At 37.4% G+C, this 20,031-nt stretch overlaps 1 protein-coding gene across 1 annotated transcript in view; it reads right to left on the bottom strand.

Moving 5' to 3' along the window:
• The window catches only part of LOC140231166 (ras-specific guanine nucleotide-releasing factor 1-like), a 116,873-nt gene that overhangs the window by 46,623 nt on the left and 50,219 nt on the right, over nucleotides 1-20,031 (bottom strand). Inside the window, exons 4-8 of the mRNA XM_072311313.1 lie at nucleotides 19,255-19,394; nucleotides 18,199-18,297; nucleotides 13,335-13,588; nucleotides 7,590-7,669; nucleotides 655-848 (exon numbers count right to left, since the gene is read on the bottom strand). Of these exons, the coding sequence (XP_072167414.1) occupies nucleotides 655-848; nucleotides 7,590-7,669; nucleotides 13,335-13,588; nucleotides 18,199-18,297; nucleotides 19,255-19,394 (767 nt within the window). The remainder of the gene's footprint in view (nucleotides 1-654; nucleotides 849-7,589; nucleotides 7,670-13,334; nucleotides 13,589-18,198; nucleotides 18,298-19,254; nucleotides 19,395-20,031) is intronic.

Here is a 20,031-nt window from a genome sequence, read left to right as displayed (position 1 = left end):
GCAAGAACCATGTTTTCATGATCTTCAGGTTGTGACCTGAGAATTGAAATAGGTCCAAGCTAAGTAGACCAAACAAATGGACTCAACTGTTAAGTACCACTACAGACTGAGAATGATATCTTTGTACACACAATCAAAAAGCACCTAAGCAAGGATGCTACCACAGAAGGCTGGAACCAACTTGGGGTAAAGGATGGTCAACATGAAAGAAATGTGATGTGGGACATCTGAAGTTTGTAAGGCATTTGCCGCTACAAAGAATCATTCTGGAAGACGGGCTAGATTTGTTTTTTCAAAGACAACAGGAGGTGGGAGGTACTACCAAAGAATGAGAAACAATTAACCTATGGTGCAGTAGGCAAGGTGTGTGTGCATGTGTTGAATCTATGGTGATGTGTGTGAGGAGATGTGTGCGATAAGGCAGCATTAGAGAAAGTGGCTTATGCCATATTATGGGACCAACAGATTGTGCATGGCAAGTAAGGTGTGTGTCCTAGTATACATGGTGAAGTGTGTGTTGAATTGTATGATAGGATAGCAGCAGGAAAGGTTATACCAAATTATGGGACAAGGGTCACTGTTCAAGAGTGGTTGACGACAAGCACAAGAAAAGTGAACAAACTGAAGGTTAACACCGTGGAGTCTGGATCCTACCTGATGCATGGGGTAGGTGAGGAACGTCTCTAGGGACCGCCCCTCACACACCGGCTTCGTCTCGTACTGCTTCAACAGCTGGTTGAAGGCCGTGTTCTGCTTGCACTCTGCCAGCACCTGTAGACTGTAGTGGTGGTTGCGCACATACTCGTTGTAGATGCTGAGCATGGGCAGCAGCATGTCGAAAAGGTCACCTGCCCAGAAGGGACAAAGCCAGCGATGCAATCAGTACACTGGTAGACTTGACACACACCCACACATGCATCCACACACCCACCTACACACACACACACATACACATGCAAATGGTCAGATTTTTTTCTTGAGGGAACAGATGCAAGACAGCCACACACCTGCTCATGGAATGACAAACATTGCCAGTAAATTTCACATCCTTCCCTTTTAAATCCAAAACCCCACATGACTTCAAAGACCATCTAAATTTTGATAAAGGTTTCTCATAATACATCACTCTCTGCTGTTAGCTGGAGTTGTTCTTCTTTTGATGATCAATACGCCATTCTGGATAACGACCCAGGATATGCAAAAACTGATAATGACAAATAATTCTTTATCATTACCCATATTTCCCAATCAACAAACAAAAGGAGCTTTATGTATGATATTTCAAAAAAAAAATTGTATGGTGGCAAGTCAAGTAACCTGCTGTTCAAAATCTTACATTCAAAGACACGGCATGGGAAGATAAATGAAAAAATGCAAAAATAATGAAGGAAAATTAATACTAACATGAACCATGTTAACTATAAATGTGTTTCAACTTATAAAATATCTGTTGGGTAATTATTGACAATGGGTATTCAACAGAAACAATTGTCGAAGATCGATTCTGGTATAGTGGATTTCTCCAGATTTAGGGTTTCTGGGACGAACACTGAACTGGGGCTTTCTATAGCTCAGTCGGTAGAGGACCGGGCTAGCAATCCGGAAGTCTCGGGTTCGAAACCCAATGGAATCCCATTTTCTTTGCTCATTTTTCCCAAAATAGATTTAGTGATTCTCACATCTCAAATCATTATATGTATCATGGCTTATTTTCATTTCTTATTAGAACTTTTAAATGTTTCTCATCTCACTGAAAGTAAATCAACAGGGCTTTACTGTATTACATCTTTCAAATCTGACAACTTCTATCAGAAACAAAAGTAAGGATAGAGCACATTTCTTTTGCAACGCTGGGCTGTTTGATCAGTCAAGAAACCTGCAAAACAATCCCCATAGATCTTGCCCTCTAAAACAACCATCTTGATTTATATGGTTGATGACTTCTCAAAGCTTGTGAGTCCATTCTGCAACCCTGAAATTGGATTCCTTCAATAAACTGATATGTCACAGAGGTAGGGAATTCATATCTTTCCTCAAAATAATAACATTGGAAACTTCTTTACGATGGAGGGGGAAATAATACAATTTATAAATTTCCAGTGAATCTATTTGGACCTCATCAAAATTCCAACCATTATTCTTAGTACAAAAGGGAACTGTATTCTCAAGTAACATGGGGTTAGTTTTCAATTCATTTTTTAAAAACTCTTAGCTATATTAACATAAGATGTCATATACAATGCTGAAAGACATTACTCTTCAACCATGCAAAATTTTGTGATGTTTGCAAAAGGGATATATGATTTTTAAAGACTGATTCATCAAAAGGATGAAGGAAATGGAAATTTTCATTTGATACTTTGTGCTTGTGTTAGATTTTTAAATTCTTTGTCTCAAGTGTCAAGCATTCTACAATCATGTGTCAGCACAAGTGTTCCACATTCATCCAAAGAATTTTGTCATTATCCATGACAGCATGATATATGATACATAACCTCTTTTCAGGGTGTGCATGTCATAACCTCAAAATCCAAATATTCTTCCAAATTATACTGTACATGGATGAAAGACTTGCTGATAATTTATCCCCCTTTGCCCGAAGGCTTTCTCCACTCAAACACAAGCACCGCCAAGTACAAATATGTGCATGTATCGAATGTACTCGAATTTGCGATTCTGGCGAACCAGGAGTTTTAACCGTCCGCAGCATCTCCTCTCCTCCAGCAATTCATCACGTCTAATCATCGCAAATTACAAGAGCAGCGACGACAGAAGGCATTGTTACAACCCCCTAATCAATCATAATTATCTTCATTAGTTCCCCTTTCTATTGCAGCAGCTCATAGTGCTGGGACTGTCATCAGCAGGGGGGAAAAAAAAGAAGAAAATGTATGAAAAATGGGAGACAAATGAGAGACCAAAAATTCCACGATGCATCGTACCATCACTTAAATATCTCACTGCCGTGATTTTGTATTGTCCTTCCACCAAATATTGGCCATAATTATCCTCCATTAAAAAAAAAATCAAATCAACCTGAAATTGCCAGATAAAAAAAAATCAGGAATAAACATTACCTCTAATTTAGCAATTATCTTCCTCTTTTAAAAGCAGTCAGAACAATCACACACACACACACACACATGCACACACACATGCACACGCACACACACGCACACACACACACACACACACACAAATGTGCTAGATTTTCAGGGGCTATGTAGGGCAGGGAAAGTGTGCTGAGGTAGTACTTATGATGACCGGAAGAATTTCAGTCATATTCGATCACATTATAAATTTAAAGTTTCACATTGGGTAGAATGCAAATAATTTCTTGCAATACTTTTTCTAGAAATAAAAATCAACAACTTAGGAGTGATAAAGAATCATGTAATTTCTTAATGGTAAAAAAAAAAATAAATAAAGGAAATTTGCCATGAATTGATGTCTGATGAGTAGAATGCCAATGTCGTTTGTTGACAATAGGTAAACTAGAATTATCACTAAAGGTGATTAATACCCCCGCCCCTAGTGTTGCTTTATAGTATGTGATGTCATGAGGGCAATCATACAAACAAAATGTGACCACAGTTGCTTGAGTGCTATGGTAACAGTTGGTTCCACAAGGTTTGGGTAAAAAGTGTGGTTACCATGGCATCGCATTGTCTGATACAAACACAAGGGATATTTTTGCATAACTACACTTAAATACCATCATACACACCAAATATGACCTTCATAGCTTGAATGGTTTATTTTGATACAAAAATGAGTGGTTACCATGGCAACACATTTTCCTTATACTAACACATTTGTGTCTTGCAAAAAGTCTACACTTCTAGATCATGTTACATACTGAATTTGACTTTAATTGCTTGAATGATGGAAAAGTCATTTGATCTGCAAGGTTTTGGTAAAATTGTGGTTACCATGGCAATGGTTTGTGTGACAAACTCAAAAATTATGTGTTCCATATCTATACCTCAGGGCCATAATGCCTACCAAATTTGGTTTCAATTGCTTGAAAACTGTGGAAGAAGTTCACTCCACAGGATAAAAAAAAAAAAATGCAGTTACCATGGCAACGCATTGTCCCATACAAATAAAAAGGACATTTTTGCAAAACTACACTTAAACAGCATCATACAGCACACACAAAATTTCACCTTCATAGATTAAATGGTTCAATTTGATTAAAAGATGAGTGGTTACCATGGCAACACATTTTTCTTATATTAACACATTGGTGTCTTGCATAACTACACCTCCCGATCGTCATACATACTAAACTTGACCTTAATTGCTTAAATGATGTGGAAGTTATTTAATCCACAAGGTTTTGGTAAAATTATGGTTACCATAGCAACGCTTTGTCCGACAAACACAAAAGTTATGTGTTCCACATCTATGCCTCAAGGCCATAATGCCTACCAAATTTGATTTCAAATGCTTCAAAACTGAGAAAGTTGTTCACTCCACAAGATTTCGAAGAAAACATGCGGTTACCATGGCAACGCTTTGTCAAGTACAAACACAAAGAGTGTCTTGCATAACTACACCAATAGATCAGCATAGATACCAATTTTGAAATTGATTGCTTAAATACTACGGAAGTTATTCAATCCACAAGGTTTTGGTAAAATTATGGTTACCATGGCAATGCCTTGTCCGACAAACACAGAAAAAACATGTCTTGCACATCTATACCTCAATATCATCATTTACCCTAAGTTTCATTTAAATTGCTTCAAAACTGTAGGAGGAGTTCGCGAGGCAAGATTTTGCAACAGACCGACCGACCGACCGCCCACCCGCCCGACCAACATCACGGTGATTCCTATATACCCCCTTCACACTATGTGTGGCGGGTGTATAAATAGCACAAACATCCAAATAGTCCAGGTATCAGAAATGCACAAAGATGTTTGATTAACTGTAATTGATATGCAGTGTTATCATCAGTGAATTGACAACTTGGTTTTCATTGAGCTTGATCCTTTTCCCTCTCACTTCTGTTACCATCATCTGACATTCAAACAAACCGAGCAGCAAGCTGTTGTTTGTAAGCAGGAGAAATGAAAATGCTGACTGACAAAGAATGTCCCAACAGTGCTGGGGGGCATTTTGGGGAAGATGCCCCCACTTACCCACCCCCCCCCCAACCATCATACCTCCTCTCCCCCCCCCCCCCTTTCAGAATAGCAAGCTCTGTTGGTTAGGAATCTTGTCACATTGAACAGCACACCTATGTGATCGCAGACAGGCAGAGTTCACCGAAAGGCCAGGCGTATCTCTGCATTGCCACCATGGGTATAGCGGCAGTAGGCAGCATATCCCACAACATTGAAAAAGAGAGAATGAGAAAGAGAGTCAGGGAGACAGAGAGCCAGATGGATAGAAAGACGGTGTGGGAGATCGAAGGGAGAGAGATAAAGAAAGAAGGGGAAAAATCTCACTGCATCTGCAGCAGCATCAGCAGCAGAGTCTACGAAGCAACCGACCTCAAGCATCACTCGCGATCTTCCCAGGTTAGCTGTCGTGGCTCAGTCAGCTCTCAGATTTATTCGGCGGAATGGAAGAGAGGAAAAAAAAAGTAATCGCGCCGTCTGCACTTTCCACTGGCCAGCACGTTGCAGGCAGTGTGATTTCTGGCTTACTTTTGAAAATGGAATGAATAATGTACATACTTCCTCTACCCACCGAAAGAGAAAAAAAAAAGTGACACAAGAGACTTCCTATTTCCGCTTGTAATCTTACAGGTATATTTTCAGGATGCATATCCATATACGTCCCATACTACATTCTTTCTTCATGTCGGTGTGTGTACACTTAAGTTTTCTATTCTATCCCCACATAATATTGTTTGACCTCTTCTCTAAAGCTTCATCTGCTTTGCCTCTTCATTCCTAAAGCATTTCACAAAATGAAAAGAGATTACACCTGCTGCAGTATTGTTATACATACACACACATTTGCATATAGATACAAGTGAATATCTATATCTATCTATAGTCATATACATGGACACAAACACACAGCACACCATAAAATCACTTTTCATTTTCTTTTCTCTTTTTTTTCAGCAAACTAGGATTATTCTAGATAATAATGTCATAAAAACAATATTTTCTTTTTTGACTTTGGTTAGCGTTACGAGCACTTCTTCTAAATGGCGAATTGTATGATTTTTTTTTTTCAAGTAGTTGCAAGTAACATGTGCATGGGAATAGCATCACTTCATTAAAAAGAAAGAAAGAAATATACTAAACTTAATGAGAATCTCACCCCAAAAGTCTCCCATTCACCTGCATATAGTCTTTTTAATTACTTAAGCACTGAAATAATGGAGAAAAACTATTCTTTCATTGAAAGACTTTTGCTGTGTAATCATAAAATAGTACTGATTTTAAGGGATGAAGGAGTTGTAGTGTCAAATTCATGTAAGAAAAAACCACCTTAGCTTTTCATATGTATGTGTGTGTGTGTGTTCTAACCAATGGGATGATTGTGAAGTGATGACATCAGTTTATCTATCTTCACTTACATAACTGTGGCCCATTACTGAAAACTCTCTAAAAACACACACAATTTTCATAATTCATGTTCAGTTCTGATGAAACTTGTAACATTATGTTTGGTGAACTTCATGCTATATATTGAAGTCAAGTGGAACTTGGCATGACAGTGCAATTTGAATGATGCAGTCTGAAGCAATCTGAAGCAATTTTTGACTGCACCAAAACTTACAAATCTATAACTTTTGAACAGTTTGTCCAATTTTCCTCAGACTTCGGGTGACGTGTTCTACTAATATTACTGGATTTACTCAATCCGCATACATACTTCAGTTTCATTCCCCTTTAACATTCATGTACTGAAGATTTACCATTTGCACTTATAACTGTATATCCATGAGCCATCATGACTCAGGTATGTGATTCAATGATCACTTAAAGGGTGTGTACAGTTCTGGTCGAGGTGAGGATTTAGCTTTTAACGTTTTGCGAGATATTCAGAAACCACTCTATGAGATGTCAAAGAGCATGCAGTTCTATGGGGTATCAGTTCTATGGGGTATCAAAAGTTTATTCTATGAAAATCGGTTCTGAAATTGCTGAGATATCCAAAAACAAGGTGAAACGAAGAGATCCTGATGAAGTTGTGGCATGTCGCCTTTTATTATTAGCACTTTTTTGGATATCTCAGCCATTTGAAAACCAATTTTCATCAAATAAACGCTGAATCCTTCGTAAAATTACATGCTCTTTCATATTTCATAAGAGGCTTTTCATTATCTCACTTAGGAATGTTCAAAACATGAATCTCCACCTCAACCAGTACTGTACAGTCCCTTTAAACATTAACAACCAACATACAGAACTTTCTGATAATGTTCAATTCCCTGAGAAGTCTAGACACATATGAAATATACTTGATAATTATAAAATACACAATAGCTTCCATTCTATCAAAAGCGGTATTCATTAATGTCCAACACAGTAAGTCTGAATTTTCATATGGACTGTGCTTTTCTATTTTCATTTCAAAATTGCATCAAGACAAAAAAAAAAAAAAAAATGACTCACCTAATACTAGCTTTGGCCAATGTTCCATTCTTGCACTCAGTCCCTTATAGAAGATTTGGTGTAAGAAGAAGATTGTCTCACTGTAAAGAAACATGAAAAAAGGAGGCAAACACATATACAATTATTTAGCTTTGCCTGTTACTTTGCTAAACTCATAATCTTATTTCTAACACAAGATTCAATTATACGAGTCATCCCACATCTGTACAATTTAAAAAAGAGTATATTGGTCTTTTCCTGGTATTCAAGTAGCTCAGTGGTTGTATTCTTTAACCCTTTCTGTGTAAATAAGTGAAATGTGCACAAATTTCACACAAGTACCTGTGGATTGGAAATAAAAGTATCTAACAAAGGACTGATGAACATTTAAGCCAAACACACATTCAGTTCTGTATATGGTTGCTTAGGTACTCTTGCTGCAGAGGTTACTAGCTTGTCCTCATTATTCTGGCAACTCTGATTTGGATTTTTTTTTTAATACATGAGAGAACAAGAATATTGTTATAAATAAATGGAAATGTTTGAGTCATCATTTAAATCTTTGCATCATTGTAGATTAAAATTGCAATTAATATCTGGAAATCTCATTGAACCATTTGTGCTATTTAAAAAAAAATGAAGCTGCCATGCCATCATTTTACCATGCAGACTCTTGTGTGGACATGCAGGCATTTCCAGCACAGGTTGCCACCAAGATCACTAGATCTTGTGAGCTCTGTGCACAAATGTATGGGTAATGTGCATGGTAAGATGGCGGCATGATGGCTTCAAAGTGATTGGCCAATGAGGTATCCAGATATTTCCTGTAGAAATCAGTGGGTGTCTGAGACTAGATGGATCACTGAAGCAAACGTCATGACCACTTTCAAGTCCATAATGCATTGCGTTATGGAATTAAAATGAAATAAGTGAAATAAAAATGATGACGTGTTATGTAACTCTGGTGTATACCGCATGTACCCAAACAACAATGCGCTACAGTGATTCTATGATGACTAGGCACAGTGGTGATGTAGTGAATGTCCAGTGGCGGATCCAGAGGGGGGTGCACCGGGTGTGCGCCCCTCCCCTTTATTTTTTTGTTAAAACAAAAGAAATACAAAGAAAAACATGGGGGGCGTGCACCCTCCCCCTTTAATTTTGTAAAGGCACCTCCCCTTTACAGAATTCCTGGATCGGCCCCTGCATGTCTGACACACAAACACTGCAAACGCGTATCAAACATCCCCTACTCATTTATAATCCTAAAACAGAAAAGGACAACAAAAGGCAATTTCCTTGAAATTTTCCACTACATGCATACATGATGATCACATATATGACATAGCGCTCGATATAAATTGAGGCTCATAGCAGTCAATAAGCCCAAGTGAGCCAATAGTGAACCATAAATATTAATGGTACTGTTTACCATTGGAAGCAGTGATGTACAAAATGTTAGAGATATCACATTTGTCAGTTCTATTACAAAACATCATACCATATAAACATTTCGTAATAAAGCCTAAAATAGGAGATATCACTATTTTTTCCCACTAGAGGTACTAAACCATAACTGTAGATAGTTTAGTATAGAAACATTTTTATCATAAATATTGTTTACATTTTATATATTTCCATGACAATACTTAACATTGATTACACCGATTCAAATTTCTACATTGGTTGTTTCTATCCCTACTCAAATTTTAGAACTATTTTGAAGTACTAAAGATGGTAATTAAGTAGTTGCTGTGATAGTAACTATATGTAAAAGTATATATATATATATATATATATACATACATAAATATATACATACATAAATATAATATATATTATATATGAACATATGTACGTAAAATCACACACACCACAATATATACCCAACACGTACACATATCTTATACAGTCACATGCGCTTATGATGCAATTTTGATATTTACAAAGTGTATGTTTCAACATTTCAGCAAGATGATAATACATTCCAAAACTTATCAGTGTGATTTATGTTTATAAAAAGAGAAAAACCCACACACACACGCACAAAAAAGAATCTTCTGTCATCTTCTGTCTGTGGTGGTTAAATCCACCTAGGAAACTATATACACATCATCAGCTGAGAAGGAGAGAAAGATATATATAAAAGAAAAGGGTAATAAGTCTGTACAGAGTGAGGGGTGCAAGCCTCCTCCCGCGCCTCAAATCATTGATATATTTTATTCAGATTGTCGAGGAGAGGGAGACATTTAAGACACGACGAGACGATGGCAGCCCCAACTCTCTCTTCCTTATCGTTACTCCGTCAGCAGTCAGCGATAGCTATCGAGGAGGCACCGTTTACGAAGCTCCAACAAGCCACATCCTCCCCTACCTGTTGATGGGGAATTTATGCATGCCCAATGAATTTTAATACTCCCAAGGATATAGGGGGTAGGGTAGAAAGTAAAAAAAAGGGGGGGGGGGGGAGTGAGTGAGTGGAAGAGAGAAAGAGGAAGCAAGATAGAGGGAGGGAGGGAGGGAGAGAAGAAAAAAGCCAAGGCAAGCTTTTCCGGTTGTCGGCAGGAACCTAGGAGCTGGGGTTTATGAATACCAGGGGGGAAAAAAAGTAACGACTAATATCTGTGCACCAACTTATTTCGCATATTTCTACATGCGGCTCGGATGCCTGCTTTCTTTTTCTGAACAGCTAGACTGGCATATCCCCCCTCATATCTCTATATGAAATGCAGGGAGTAGATTGAGAATGTGCCCTGTTGTATCCATCTGTTGTATATATCTTTGTATTTTTGATGTTGTTTTGTGTTTTTTTTATCATATATTCCAGGGTTTTTGGTTTTGTATGATATCTATAAATGTTCCTGTATGTTGTTGTATCATGTCATGTAACTGTTTTTTTGAAGATGTTCAGACCTGTGGCAAAACAGCCTTAGGCTGAAGCAAATGTCTGTGCATGTGGAAATAAGATGAATGAATGAATGAATGAATGAATGAATGAATAAATACATAAATGAATAAATAAATGAATGAATGAATGAGTGAATGAATGACTGAATGAATGAATGAATGAATGACTGACTGACTGAATGAATGAATGAATCTTTCTTTCTGCCCTTTCTCTTCCTCAAATCTTATCCTCTTTATATCTAAGTCATAATAAATCTGATATCATGGCAAACTATACTTTCAGAGTCAGTTTGTCAAAGTGAGTGCAACAGACAATTTATTTCTCAGAGTCTTTCCTTACGATGAGAACAGGGAGGGTTGGACCAATGTGAATATGCAAATCTTTGTACATTCCTTTTGTATGTAAAGATGAATGACTAGTGCAAATACACATTGCTGTTAAGCACAAATCAGCCAGGCAAAGAACAAACAAAAGAAACAAACAAATAAAATAGAAACTACAGCAAATGAAAACATGAAGCTAAATGAAACATTTCCACTCTTCTTTCTGCAATGAAATCAAAATATTTACCTGAAAAGAGCTAATTTAACTAGAACAGATGTAATGATTTCAATAAAGTTGGTGTCATGATCTCAGTAACCAAGATAATCATTTAATTATGAGATGATTCTTGGAATATTAACCTCATTTGTACAGTCAAGGAAGCAGTGAATTTCACGCGATTCAGTATGGTTTCACACAAGATTATTGTATATTCGTGAAGATTGACTCGGAGAAGATTATACAGGGGTAATATGAACCTGGCAGAGACACACTCACACACATACACATCCACATGCACAACACACACTCGCACATGCACACAAACATTTTTATACATCCCACACTCGACACACATGTTCCAAAACCCGAAGCATTCGCAACATGAAACTTCTATGCATTGGAGCTGACTCCCTTTTTCGCCGTATAAAACTCACACAAATTAATTGGCTATTGGCATTAACAAATTGCGTAGACAAAAATTTTCCCATACATTTTACTTTTGCAATCTTGGCCCCTTGCAAAATTTGCCAAAGTTTCATACACTCAAAAATGTGTGGTTTTACAGTATACACATTCAAGGGCAGCAGTGGTTACTTTCAAGGATGCACACGAGGGGTGGGGGAGGCAGTTTAGGCACTAAAGGGTTAAGGTAGTAAGCTATAACGATGTAGAAAGCCAACCTCATGACAGCATCTATGTATGCATTGATTCCCTGGAGTATTGAGTTGAAGTGATCATTGATAGCTACACGACATGCAATTGTATGATCACGGATTCAATGTAAGTAGCGATATCAGCTCATCAAGGGAGGAAATGATCTGATCTGGCAAAAATGATGAAAAAATGTATCAGCCCATCTCTTTTTAAGTGCCTGGCATTCCTAATTAGGTCTTGTCAGCAACCTCTCATGTTTGCCAGACATTTAACACCGGAATCTGTGAATTTCCACCCTGCACGTACACTCCTTGTGCATGTGGCACGAACAGTTACGTAACCACGTACATGTACATCTCCAATACAGAATCTTCATCAAGCTGAAAAACTTTGTCGTATCTTGTCTACTGCCGACAAGAAAAATATGTATCAGCCCATCTCTTTTTAAGTGCCTGACATTCCTAATTAGGTCTTGTCAACAACCTCTCATGTTTGCCAGACATTTAACACTAGAATCTTTGAATTTCCACCCTGCACGTACACTCCTTGTGCATGTGGCACGAACAGTTACGTAACCACGTACATGTACATCTCCAATACAGAATCTTCATCAAGCTGAAAAACTTTGTCGTATCTTGTCTACTGCCGACAAGAAAAAGTTGAGCTAAAAATCATCATGAAACGAGTAACTACAATCATCAACAGTGAACACCATTCCCTCCAGCAAGGAGAACCTGGAGTTTTCCTAGTAATCAACCTAAAGTATTCAATGTCATGCCTTTATAAATGAACATCATGGTAGGCCTGTACTCTGTGCTTGGAATTTAATTCACTGTGACTGATAGTGCTGAGGTGGAAATGACACCATGAAACCGTATATGGTTCATTGGGACATGGAATAACAAAATGATACAATTAATTCTCATCTCACATACAAGCTACAATGACTATGCTATACTTTTGATCTTCCACAGTTGGCACTATATTCAAAGTGAAGATCAGGGGATGGGAGGGCGGATCAAAAATCTGTTTTGTGTTTTGCTTATTTCTTTTTTCCAGCACTGGATGTATCTTCCAAATGCTTTCATACAAACATGCAGGTGTTTTCTGTTATCATTTCATATCCTGACTAAATGAATTTTTAATCTCATATCCTGACATAATGAGATTTTTATATCATATTCTGACTAAATGAGATTTTTTTATCAAAAACCAAGCTTCTTTTAAATTATGCAAACTCACATGTACTTCAATTTAGAATTTCAAATGATACATATTAGGTAGAGTAATGCATAATCATATGAAATAGCATAAAATTTTGTATTTGAACAATTGCATTTATGTTTACTGGTTGAAAAAAAAGAGGCAAATGAAATGACAGCATATTTTGTGTCTGATTTATACCTGATAATTTACAAGCAGTGACAACTATACGTGTATCCATCACATTCAATGATATTCAAAAACTACATGTTATTGTTGTTTGAACAGGTCAGTGCTATGTAATTGCTTTTCAGGTAAAGTCAGTCTGCAGGCTTTTAAACAAGACAAAACAAAACAAAACAAAACAAAACAAAACAAAACAAAACAAAACAAACAAACAAACAAACAAACAATGTGAGGACTACCAGTTCTAGGAGGAAGACATTCTTTCAACCCACCTGTTGAGGAAGATGGAGTTCACATCTTCATGAGAGATGAGCGGCTTCTTGGCGCTGGCCGCCATCTTGAGAGGCCTCAGGAAGCAGGAGACGAGAGTGGAGAGCTGCTCCACATACTCCCGCTCGCACTCCACCATCCCGAAGACGATGCTGTTGCGCTTGCGCATGCTCTCGGCGTGGGGCGAGCGGATGTAGTCCTGCACGATGGCCTTCCAGCGCCGGCGGCACAGCCAGCCCCGGATGAAGCTCTGGACCTGCAGTGAGGAGGAGGAGAAGGAAGAGGAGAAGGAGGAGGAGGAGAAGGACGAGGAGGAGGAGGAAGAGGAGAAGGAGGAGGAGGAGGAGAAGGAAGAGGAGGAGGAGGAGGAGGAAGAGGATCGAGGAGGAAGAGGAAGAGGAGGAGCAGAAGAGGAGAGGAGGAGCAGAAGAGGAAAGGAGGAGGATGAGGAGGAGAGGAGGAAGAGGAGGAAGAGGAGGAAGAGGAGGAGGAAGAATTACTGTTATTCTCATACAAATAGGGGTATTTGTACCTATTCTTCAGTGACAATAGGTTAATTTTTCATTTCTATTTTCATAAATTTTATGTGTATCACCACATGATTTCATACAGGATATTGGGAAATATCATCTTTTAAATCATGTAAAATTTCATGACGTTTGCGAAAGGGACATATGACCTTAAAGACACACAGAGGGAGAACATTTGAGTGATGATGATGACAAGATGTTCCAACTCCGCAATGGCTGCATCCTTGTAGAAGCATTGAAAGGGGAAAATACCCTCAAACATAAAAGTGAATTCAGTGAATGCAAAACAAAACAAAATAAGAAGAATGCATCAGTGATTCTTGTGTGGACAAGCTATTCAGAATATATGAATGTCACAATTTTGGTTAAATCCATGTTATATCATCACTGCATGAAAAGAATACTATATTAAAGTGATGCCACAATAGTATACTGATTCAAAGAAAATTTCACAAAATTTCATGTGTGATGATAAGTACACATTCTCTTGACTTGTTACTGACATATATCAAGAATATCACTATTTCACTGGCTTCTGAAGGATGCATTAGTCAATTGCTATAATTTCATAACAATAGCAAAATGAAAATAGACGGAAATTGCTCTTTATATCTTAACTACATTATTGCACGACTGCCAAATCACATACTGTTTTAGCCTTCTTGTTCAGCAATGATGATGCAGAGGATTTAAACAAAACTTTGAATATAGCTTTTGAATGGGAAGTCCAATTTTCCTCAAACACCACTGATATGTTCTGCTACCATTTTGACATGTACTGAATCCATGTTTATTGGGGTAGATTCCTCTTTAAAGTCATACAAATCCTAACATTTGAATAGGCAGATAAACCTTTTAACTGTACAGGAAACCAAGCCAAACCTGTTGATCAAAATAGTTGCAACATTTTGTGGTGTGTTACAGTGCCCTAGGAAGGACTACTTCTATACAGGAAATGCATTATATCAGCTGATAAAGACATGCAGACATTTCATATCTCAAAAATTCTGAGAGCACCCAGTAGAGGCTTTCTAGTGAAATTAAAGGCTTGAAATCCCATCTGGATTCCACAAATGTTGCTGCTGCAAATAACAGAACACTTGAAATAGATAGAAGTGTAATTTGACCAGTAAGTTTCAAAATTTCCCAATTAGCTTTACAATGCCACACAAAGAAAAAAAAAGGGGGGGGGGGAGGGGGAACATGTTGAGATTTTCTGGCCCAAATTATATCACTTCAAAATCCAAACTGGCTGGGGAAAAAATAAATCTGGATGCATAAGAAAACCATCATTCTTATTTTTCACAGATTGTTATAAGATTTGATCTCATGTCTTCATGATTTCAAAATTTGACCAATTTTACAAGATACTGCTACTGAAAAAGGAGGGGGGGGGGGTTTGTTGCTATTTTGGACCAGCGAAAGAGTGGCATATAAGTTTGCAACTTTTCCCTTCATTCCTCTGCTTCACACAGATTGAACACACTAAAACAATTAATTGAAGGGCAATTCATCACATAAAAAATTTCATAAAAACATTAGTGATGGTATGATGTGTACTTGCATTCCGCATCATATTCCAGTTTCGAAAACTAGTGTTATAACCTAACAAAATGTCTGAGATATTGGCTTAATTCAAATGCAATACACACACTGTATCATCTTTGAAAACACTCTACATTTTGAAGGTATTGAGTGAAAATCAATGAAATTTTATACAAACATTGTCTGTCATATATATCTGTTATGTGAGTTAACATAAAGCCATCAACACCTTTTCACATACAGAAATGACAACACTATCTTCAGTACCTTTTCCAACGCTCGTTTCTTCACAACAGTTGTTTGTTTCAACAACATCACCCTGGAGTGACATCTAATATGTTGTGATTTTAGGTGTTGTCGCCTTTCCATATTTTATTTGTGAAATCTCATTTTTTGCTTGTTTCATATCAGGTTTTCTCAGACTGTAAATAGTAAATGAAAAGTTACATCAATGAAAAGAATATATTCCCATTTTGAAGAGCTACCCTTTGAAACTGATTTCTTTCTTTTCTTTTGCCACATTACCTTACACAGGGCTCCACACTAACTTTTATTGTTGGTGGCCCAAAGGCAAACATCCGACCTCTTTTGGTGGCCCGATCAGGCTAACGAATTCTTCATTTCTGAAATTTTGGTGGCCCGACGTGCGTTTTTGGTGGCCCCGGGCCACCGGGCCACCGTTAGTGTCGAGCCCTGCCTTACATATGCAAAAAAAAAAAAAAAATATCACAACCTAAAGCCCTGACTCATCTTGTATAGTCAGTTGATACATGTAGTTGTTGTTTTCCTTAATGAAAAGGTACATCAATTAAAACAATTCATATTACCATTTTGGAGGGTTACCCTTTCAAACTGATATCTTTTTTTGGATGTTGTTGCTACATTACCTTACATACGCATTAAAAATATCACAACCTAAAGCAATGGTTCGGCTTGTGTGGTCAGTGTATATGTTGTTGTTTTTCTTGAATAATGAAAAGTTACAACAATAAAAAGGATTCAGATTACCATTTTGGTGAGCTACCTTTCAAATTGATATTTTTTGTTGCCACATTACTTCACATAGGCATAAAAAACAAATATCACAACCTGTCTGTGTTTTCAGTCCATACTCATTTTTCTGAATGAAAAGTTGTATCAATGAAAAGAATTCATATTAACATTTCGGAGAGCTACCCATTCCAACTATTTTTTTTTTTTTTGGCCACATTACCTTACAAATGCATCAAAAATATCACAACCTAAAGCCCTGGCTCAGCTTGTGTTCTTAGTTTATAGTTGTTTCTTTTATGAAAAGTTACATCAATGGAAAGATTTCATATCACCATTTTCGAGAGCTACCCTTTGAAACTGATATTTTTGTTGCTTCATTACCTTACATATGCATTAAAGAATATCACAACCTAAAACCCTTGCTCAGTAGTCAGTCTATATTTTTTTGTTTACCGACAGCATCCATCTAGTAGTATTGGTAAATTTCCATTTTCTAATGCTTGTTTCAAATCTGCTGTGCAACCTATTTTGTTATGTTTGCACCTATAGGGCCCCAAGGATAACAGTGTTAAATTCACTGAAGTAGCATTTCCTGTACAAACACGGCACAAGAACAGACAATGATAAGCTGAAAATCAAAGAGTATTTCTTCTTCCTATCTCCAATTTCCTTGTATTTTTTAATGATGTCATAACATGACTTACAATTTCATAACTCTCCTCCCTCTCAAGGGGATTATCTGATAAATTTTTGTGCAATCACTTCTATTCATTTACATTATCCACTGAACAGGAACAATTTGAAACATGAGTACCAATATTCTTACATTGGAATATCCTTAGCAAAGAAGAAAAAGTGAAAAACTGCATCTACTCAGGACACTGAACTCACCAACATAAACAAATGTGATCGAGAGTGGTAAAGCCACATCCTGTTTGTACAGGAAAAAAACAAAACAAAAAACTTGTGGCTCCACCACGAAAAGATGAAATGAAGTGACCTGCCAAACGGGGTGGTCATTTATAAGATCAAATTACAGCAGCATATGGCTGAGACGTTTCATTAACCTGCATTTCAGTGGGGAGGAAAAATGTGGGGCACAATCATCACATCAACCAATTAGCCTACATTCAGGCTGATCAGTCTCTTTATTCCAACTGGAATTGACTTTTGTCCCCATATGCACGGATTCTGGTGAAGACTAAACGAGTTCTGAGAATCAACATCACCAGGCTTAACTGCAAGACCGATTGCTGGGAGAATGGAGAAATGACGACAAACTTTACCGTCATAATTTATCGCCATAAATATATTAATCATTACCTGGGTTTATGGGGCTCCCTTATATTTTTGTGCACCATATATCTTGGGCTATGTTTTCTGTGTGACCTTTTCACGTGAAGAGTAACATGCTAATTTTGAAATGTCTTCACAAAGTTCACTGCTAAAAATACCATAACTGATTTTCCAAATAATTCTTCATAAAAAAACTTCCATTTTATTGTCACAATTATTTATTTTCTATTTTTACTACATCAAGCAAGTAGAGACTGGCCAAACAAAACACCTAAAGAATAAGAAATTTGCCATAGAGCACATCAATAATCATTTCATGTGGTATCAATAATTTGAAGCAATACATACCTTTTAAAAAAGGTAATGAAAATAATGATAGAATGATATTATAGTCCTTAACCTAATACTTTCAATTACAGGGAGACCGCTGAAAATGAGTCGTCTTCATATTCTCAATGACGGCAGATGCAGTTTAAACATTTAAAGTCTTTTTGCAACTAACCCGTTTGATCTTCTTGATGTGTTCTGGCTCATCATCCCCATCGCAAGCACCCTTGGCTGATCCAGACATCTTTCTCTCTCTTCTCTGCAGTAAATTCAGCTAGACACAAGAAATTTGAGATGAAGAAGGTGAATGTCAGTTGATTATACCATAGAAAGAAATACCATGTAATGTAAAACACAAGGCACTGCTTACTCAAAGGTGAATTAACCCAAAACATGTACGTGGAATCAGTGACTGCAAAAACAACAACAACAACAACAACAACAACAACAACAACAACAAAATACTAGAATATATCAGTAAAGTTTTGAAACAAAAATCGGATGATCCATTCAGAAGTATATGAAGTCTGAAGGATTTGCTTCCAATATCCAGGTGTCATCTGCATCAGATGAGAAGGCTACATTCACTGCCCAAGATGTTTGATATCACCATAATTTTTATCTACTAGTCAGCTTAACCCTACTATGGAGTTTCTCTTTCATCATTGAGATACCAAAAGAAGAAACACATAAATTTTCGTTTTCACTTTATCTCTCATTTTTCTTTCTCTCCATCTTTTTCTCTTTCTTTCTCTAGGCCCCTGCTTCCCCCCCCCCATAAAAAAATATATATATATATATTTAAAAAAAAATATATATATATATAAAATATATATATTGTTCTGAAGTACTGGGTCACTGACAAGAGTGCATAGGGCTTTTGTTTTTCAATGGCACATGTATGTGCTATGTGTGGGTTTCATTGAGTAAAATACACAGCATTGATACAGGCATGGATATCATCCAAACAGGCAGCATTTGGGATGCTCACAAAAAAAAAGAGAAGAGGATAAACTCTTGATAAAACCACTCGAAGCATATATATTACTTCAACACTTCCGGTTGTTCAACACAGCAGCTTTGATTATGAAGGCAGCACAGTCATGAGTGATATCCGTAGCAAAAATACAAATACAAAATGTAAACTCATGGATATTTTTAGGGTTGGGTGGATCATGCCAATGCAATCTATTTTTTTGGCCCTATATCTATCATTCTACCTTCCTCGTACCTCTGTCTTGAGCTTGGTGACCTCCGCTGTCAGCTCCTGGCACTGCTGACGGAGACCCATCTTGGCGATCTTCTCGCTGTCGTGGATTTGCAGGAGATGGAGGTACTTCTGTTCCAGTTCTTCCTTCTGCAGCAGTCCTTCTGCAGCAGGAGGCGTTGTAACTATAGGGAAGAAGATGAGGAGAGGATGACACCAAGAGAGGGAAAGGAGATGGAGGAGGAGGAAGAGAAAAAGAGTGATGCATTGTAATGATGATGATGACAATACCGAGGATGATGATAATGGCAACAACAATGTTGATAACCAACAAACCAAATAACTAACTCAATGCTTATCACTGGCAATGGTCCGACTGTCCCAGACTGGTAAAAAAACACTGTCAGATGAGTAACTTTTCAGGAATTGCCAATTTTACTGGTTCGACATGACTGGGAGGAAAAAATATAATGAGATAAGAAGCTCGTCGCTTTAAGATGAGTAAGGTGATATGCTTGAGGTCATCAGATACTGATCGGCCGCGACTGACACATCTAAAAGGAGATAGTTAGCAATTGAAGCAGCACTATGAATGGTGTTATTAATTCAAAAGCAATGACACCCTTATATAAGCATACCTGAATTTTGAATCTCATTTTCACAATAAGGATGTGTCATTGTTGGGGCCAGTCAAAAAAAAAAAAAAAAGACAGGACCAATAAATGTTAGGTTCAGACTTGAAACTTGGAAAAACTGGGTATGTACTAGTCTGTCAGGAACAGATCGGACCAGTAGAAAAAA

The sequence above is a fragment of the Diadema setosum genome, chromosome 7, assembly GCF_964275005.1.
Source record: "Diadema setosum chromosome 7, eeDiaSeto1, whole genome shotgun sequence".
In the NCBI taxonomy this organism is placed as follows: Eukaryota; Metazoa; Echinodermata; class Echinoidea; order Diadematoida; family Diadematidae; genus Diadema; species Diadema setosum.
Note: the sequence above shows the minus strand (reverse complement) of the source record. Positions and strands in the feature narration are given on the sequence as shown.